Source organism: Pinus tabuliformis, chromosome 1_2 (assembly GCF_031772625.1).
Source record: "Pinus tabuliformis cultivar Carrire ecotype Pingquan chromosome 1_2, CPIR1, whole genome shotgun sequence".
Classification (NCBI taxonomy): Eukaryota; Viridiplantae; Streptophyta; class Pinopsida; order Pinales; family Pinaceae; genus Pinus; species Pinus tabuliformis.
The window spans coordinates 702,563,050-702,569,911 of NC_142298.1; the positions used below are offsets into that span (position 1 = coordinate 702,563,050).

At 27.8% G+C, this 6,862-nt stretch overlaps 1 protein-coding gene across 1 annotated transcript; it reads right to left on the bottom strand.

The window, feature by feature from the left end:
* Nucleotides 1–1,965: 1,965 nt before the first annotated feature.
* Nucleotides 1,966–5,430, bottom strand: LOC149207671 (putative nucleoredoxin 2). The gene is made up of 3 exons (XM_089398114.1): nt 5,311–5,430; nt 4,545–5,048; nt 1,966–2,640 (listed from the first exon to the last, which is right to left on the bottom strand). The coding sequence occupies exons 1-3, from the start codon at nt 5,428–5,430 to the stop codon at nt 1,966–1,968; spliced, it is 1,299 nt and encodes a 432-aa protein (XP_089254240.1).
* Nucleotides 5,431–6,862: the final 1,432 nt, after the last annotated feature.

Genomic DNA, 6,862 nt, shown 5'->3' on the forward strand with positions numbered 1-6,862 from the left:
TATATTTTAAATTACAAAAAATCACATTGTCAAATTATGGTAAAAGGTCATTTTGTCTATAATTTAAACTACACCTTAATAAATAGTATAATAATAATTATAATTTTTCATATTTCTTTTTATAAAATAAAATTCTCAAAATTCAAAACTATAATATTATTAGGATAGAAAGTAAAGTATAATATTATTAGGATAGAAAGTAAAATTGAACCTGGAATATATATATATATATATATATATATATATATATATATATATATATATATATATAAATAATAATTACACATTCTTAAAATTAAAAATAATAAAAATTAACTAAATAACTTAAATTATAATTATAATTATTATTGCTAATCATAAAAAAATTAATATATTAACTAAATATATTTCCATGAAAAAACATGTAACTATGTTAATAAGCTTTGTTATAATGCCATGAGCAAATTCCATGGCTCATCCATTCCACATACCCAAAAAATCAACTCATTTCATATGACACTTGTCCAAATGGCATTTACATACCCAAAAAATCAACTCATTTCATATGACACTTGTCCACTTGGCATTTATATACCCAAAAAATCAACTCATTTCATATGACACTTGTCCACATGGCATTTGTTTTTAAGTATGACATTTTTTTTTAATTAATCAATTTAATTACAAGAGGAAAAAAACATGACTTCATTGGAGATTTTATGAATACTACTAAAAATATTCTAGATTATACCATAGATATTATTATTACTATTAATTAAATTATATATGTAGAATTAATTAAGTAAATATTTAACCAACCATGATTTAATTTTAACAATATTAATTTTAATAATAATAAAATACACAAACCAAGCATAGTCTTCGAATATTACAAAGTATTATAATTAAATATAATATTTTAATTTTATGTATATAATTAAAATACCTTATTCTAAAACAAATAGGTATTAGTATAATTAACTAAATTATAAATTTATTTTAAATATGTAACAAAATTATTACCATTACCATAAATAGTTACGTAATTAATTCTATATATATTCCAAAACAAACATGCATTAGTGTAATTAACTAAATTATAAATTTATTTTAAACATGTAACAAGATTATTAACTATAAAAATTACTATTAATTATATATATATAATTAATTAAATAAACTTTTGACAAACTATTATTTAATTTTAATAATATTAATTTTTATTAAATTAAACAATATTAATTTTAATAATAATAAAATGCATGAACCAAGCATATGTCTAATATCTTGGAATATTAGAATGTGTTGTAATTAATATTTTAATTTTATGTATATAATTAAGTGTATGTGGATACTTCATAAAACATTGTCATATAAAATATTTTAAAATATAGAATATTTTAGAATATTAAAAAAATGTTTAAACTATTATATATATTTTGAATATATTTTAACTTAATTTAGATTTATTTTAGCCTTGTGAGGAGAGGATCAAAATTTAAGGTATATATATTTTTTAAATATAAAATTTGAAAAATGATGTGTGCATTTTAGATTTAAATTAATTTATGTTAAATCATAAGGTATTATATTGTTTTTTTAATATTAATACTTTTAGATTTAAGTGAAATTTAACAATACAATTATAAAGTTTAAGTAAAATTCTGATTTTGAGTTATTTAAAATATATTTAGAATTCAACCTCCAAAAAAACACTTATAAAATATTTCAACTTTACAAATAAAACTGGTTCTTAAAATTCACTACCTTATTTTTAATCACCCCAACCCCAAAAGACAAGGAAAAAAAAAAACACAAACCATAAAATTATTACATATACATAAAATTAATTAATTTCCATTTAGTAGACAAAACACACTTTTGATTATGGTGACAACAAAATCCCTGGGAGCTTACAAGACTAACGTCTTCTTATTGTAGCAAGAAAATTAAATTGATAGTGATGCAGCAACGGAGCAACGGAATTCAAGGGAATGGATTACATACATCGCATGGAACTTTGCATCCATGCAATGGAACTCCATATCGTTTGCGAGGGTTGTCCCCTGAAGCACAAGTGAAATGAACAAGTGTACCCTCCTTAGTGCAATAATAACACCATCCACGACCATCTAAACCACACAAACAGCGGAACTCATGCACCTTTGTCAATGCGAGCGGGAACTGATGCCACCTCGGCTTTATCACCTTCGCTGATTTCTCTGCTATCTCGTCGAACTCCCTCTCCAGGCTCGCAAGGTGAATATCAGTGAAGGGATAAGCCTTGGCTCCATAGACGGACACCGCAAAATGACCATCATGTGTAATCAATTTTCCATCTGCACCAAAAACTATTAATTTTGTTGGGTCTTCGTAATCGTCTTCGTCACCGAGAAGGTCTTCGAGACCAGAATAAATTTCCCGAGAAAAATACAGCCATGGCAGCCGGCGTCCAGAAATATATTCAAAAGTATCCAGAAATTCCTCATTTTCTTCATCGTTTTCACGGATTAAAACAACCTCGAACGCTTCTCCTCTTTCCTTCAGTTCATCGTATGCTTCTAAAAGTCTGAGAGTGGACTCAAAGTAATTAATTTTGAACCGGCTGGAAAAAAGCAAAGCAACGGTCTTGCCCACCAGATTAGAAACTGGGACTCGAATCTGTTACAAGAATAAAATTTATAAAAACTTTTAACTCCATTTAATAAAATAGATTTCATTTGTTTTTTTCAATTAAATTTAAGGTAAATTTAAAGATATAATATCCGCTATGAATTTTTTTTCTTAAATCTCAAGAAAACCAAACCAATTAGCATTAGGGGTTATCATTATTAGTTGTTGACTAATCAGTCTTATTTAAGGAATATTAAACCAATTAGTATTTGGGATAATCATTATTAGTTGTTGACTAATCAGTTTTACTTAAGGAAAATCAAACCACTTGGAATTATCTTTTGGTGGTTTGTAAGGGACAGACTTCGACTTTCACTGCACTCCTCCTAAATACTTCCATGTCTTTCAAGAAATGGCTTAGCCAAACAAAACTAATTTTAAGACATACTATAGTCCCATTACATGCTATAAATTATAAGAATATAAATAAATTCAAAGTAACTAAACTATACAATCATGATAAGGCAGAAGCACTCCTCCTAAATACTTCCATGTCTTTCAAGAAATCTCTTAGCCAAACAAAACTGATTTTAAGACATACTATAGTCTCATTACATGCTATAAATTATAAGAATATAAATAAATTCAAAGTAACTAAACTATACAATCATGATAATTTATGATAATACATACTATCAGTTATGTATGATTATATGGTTTAGATACTTCAAATTTTTCTAAATTTTCAATTTTGTGTATTTAATAGTATTAGTAAAAATTGCTCAAGTTTTTAATTAAAACCATGAGTAGTAGTAAATATTAGTAAATTTCTAAACAAACAAGTTCTTAGTTAAACAAAAGTAGTTTTAAGGCATACTCTAGTCCCATTACATGCTATAAATTATAACAATTTAGATAAATTCAAAGTAACTAAACTATACAATCATGATAATTCATGATAATACATACTATGAATTATCATAACTATATGGTTTAGATACTTCAAATTTATCTAAATTTTAGATTTTGTGTATTTAATAGTATTAGTAATAATTTCTCAAGTTTTTAATTTCAATCAAAACCGTGAGTAGTAGTAAATTTCTACACAAGCAAGCTCTTCTCAAGTTTTTAATTTCAATCAAAACCGTGAGTAGCAGTAAATTTCTACAATAAATTTCTACACAAGCAGTAAATTTCTACACAAGCAGTAAATTTCTACACAAGCAGTAGTAAATTTCTACAATAAATTTCTACACAAGCAGTAAATGGTTTAGATACTTTGAATCTATCTAAATTGTAGATTTTATGTATTTAATAATATTAATAAAAGTTGCTCAAGTTTTTAATTCCAATCAATACCATAAGTAGTAGTAAATATTAGTAAATTTCTAAATTTTTGTAATTAAGTTGAGAAGTTTGTTATTCTCATGTTATTGAGTGATGGATAATTCCCATGAGATAGTTTAATTATGTTAAAAATAGTTCTTATTCTCAATCTCTCCCATCAAATTTGAACCAGTAATCTAGTGGGAACTAAACCCCTAATTGACCAATTAATCTACATCTAATCTCCCCATTAAATTTAAACCAGTAATGTAGTGAGAACTAAACCCATAACTAAACAATTAATCTACATCTAATCTACACTCCATGGGCAAAAGTTAATCTACTAGATAAATTCCAAATGCAACACAAATACTAGAACAAAATTTACTATAACTCAATATCTAATATCTGTTAAATACACAAAATGTATATACAACATAAAAAAATAAAAAAAATGATACCCATGTGATTGTGGTTTGAGTCTAACTCAACTCTACTAATGCAACATAATTACTACAACAAAATTCACTATCACTTAATATTTAATATCTATTCTATTGAATGCAAAAAATTGTACCTACAACATAAAAATGATACCCATGTGATAGTGGTTGAGTGTAACTCGCCTTGGGCTTCTTCCGTCCACGCTCATACTCTATCAAAAAATCACCTCCATCTGAAACCAAGATGGACTCCAGAGTTTTCGTCGCTCGTAATTTTGCATTCTCTTCGGTATCAATCTCCCTCAATCTTTCATATGTAAATGGATACGCTCTGATTCCGTACTTTTGAATCAATCTCACTGCTTTCCAATCTGGCAGTACTATTTGTCCATCTGGTCCTATAACAATCAAGGATGGGTAATAATCAGCAATATGAAAGCGCGCCCTAAGGTTACGCTGCTTAACTTCTTCCAATGGCAAAGCCAGCCATGGCATTCCTGCAAATTCGTTTTTAAAAGGTTCTTCCTCGGAGGAATTGGATACTAACACAATCTCAAAGGCCTCTCCTTTCTTCAGAAGCTCATTGTAAAGCTCGGCAAGCTGTGCATCGAAGTCTCCCTGAGAGCCATATCGGATGGCTCGGAAAAATAAACCCACTGTTTTGCCCACAAGTTCTGTTACTGGGACCTATGGCAGCACCCATATTTAACACAGTCAGACCAACATCAAACAAAATTTGTACGATTGTTTTCCTTCAATTCTCATCCCATTAAACCCATTCATGATTTTTTCCAGGTTTTGAAACTCAATAATGCAATTGCCAATAACAAAACAATACAATTCAATACATATTTTTCTCATAACCAACTATACAAAAGCATCATATATATTTTTCATTATCTACCCACCAAAATTATGCGCTCCATCCTGCGCGAATATATATTCATACCTTCTCTCCATTGTTTCTGATTAACACAACTTGTTCCAAGTCTGACAGCAAAGTCCGTTGGGATTCATCCACAAGGGTCGCAGCCTTATCATGTTCAGCGAGTTCATCCACTTCAGCCATTGTGTGGGTCTGTTTCTTCCTTTTAGGAAAAACGTGAATGAACTAAAACCTGGGCCATCTTTGTACAGTTGATCTTAACTGTCGGGATAATCTCGTTACCACCATAACTGAAATTGATTTTATTTTATACATGTTAGGGTTCAATTTTTCGGTTATTTCGACCAGCAAAACGGAATGAAATGATTAATAACTCTCTGTGATATAATCTTTCATGCTTATCGTTCTTATAATTCAATGTTTAAGTAATTGCATTCTTATAAGGTTTAACATGTCTTTCACCTTTTTTAAGATAATATTTAGTTTAGCTTAAAACAAGTTAATATGAATAATTAAAAATGATGTTTTGTAACTGGTAATTAGATTTCTCTGGATCTTTAAGCATATAAATAATAGTTATCTAAGAACAAAAAAAAATAGCATACTCAATAGTTTGCATCAATGTTTTATGAATCTTATAAAATTGACAATAATAGTGGGGAGATTATATTTTCTTTTGAGTTATGTGCATATTTAATCATTTTCAATATATTTGATATTTCTTGTTCAAAAAAATTTGTTGATCACTAGATTTCAATCTGAATAATAATTTTAGAGTTAAATGAAAAAGCAAAACTCATTTTGGAGTCAAAATTCTTCCTTCCAACATGTCACATTGGAAGCACATGATTTTCACTGAATAATAATATCGAATATTACCAAAGCTCCGAGTTCAAATATTTTTCTAAGATAAGATTATGTTGTGTATCTACTTACACTATTAATCTCATATTCCAGATATCTATCATTATCTTCCTCTCTTTTACCCTGATATATTCAAGACACAATAATTTCTCTACATTATGACCAAATGATTTAGCAACATAGATCTCAACACAAAACATTATAAACTATAAACAAAAATATATAATATCCTTGTTTATTTTATTCAATGGCACTATACTAAAAAAAAATAGTATAATAAAAAACACATCTTGAACTTCAAAAAGTCTATCTTCCTATGGTTGTTATTATTGGTGTTTCTAAAGTTATAAAGCTCACTATATATTAAACAAATGAAATATAAATTGCATCAATTACAGATTTTATCTCAATGTAATCAAACCTTTTCCATGAATTAGTTAATTGGATTTTGCCATAGGTTGATCTCTCTACATCTACAAATAGTATCAACTTGACCTATGGTTGATGTTCTATCTATTTTGGAGAATTAGTTAGACTAGATAAATCAAGGACCCAAACATTTCGTGAAGAGGTGGTATCTAAAGACACTAGTATAACACTTAAGCATGAGTGAATATAGCAAAACATTAGTCATACAATAGGAAGGAATGAAAAAACTTCCACTATATTGCATGCTAGATTTATTTGTAATAGCATTATATATATCACAAAAATGTAACTAAATCCCCTCAACAAAGGAATATATGATCAC

Coding starts and splice junctions, on each gene's coding strand:
- LOC149207671 (XM_089398114.1), bottom strand. CDS start 5,430: ATGGCTGAAGTGGATGAACTCGCTGAACATGATAAGGCTGCGACCCTT. Junction 5,049..5,310: donor TCAGAAACAATGGAGAGAAG/GTATGAATATAT, acceptor GTGCTGCCATAG/GTCCCAGTAACAGAACTTGT. Junction 2,641..4,544: donor GTGGACGGAAGAAGCCCAAG/GCGAGTTACACT, acceptor TTCTTGTAACAG/ATTCGAGTCCCAGTTTCTAA.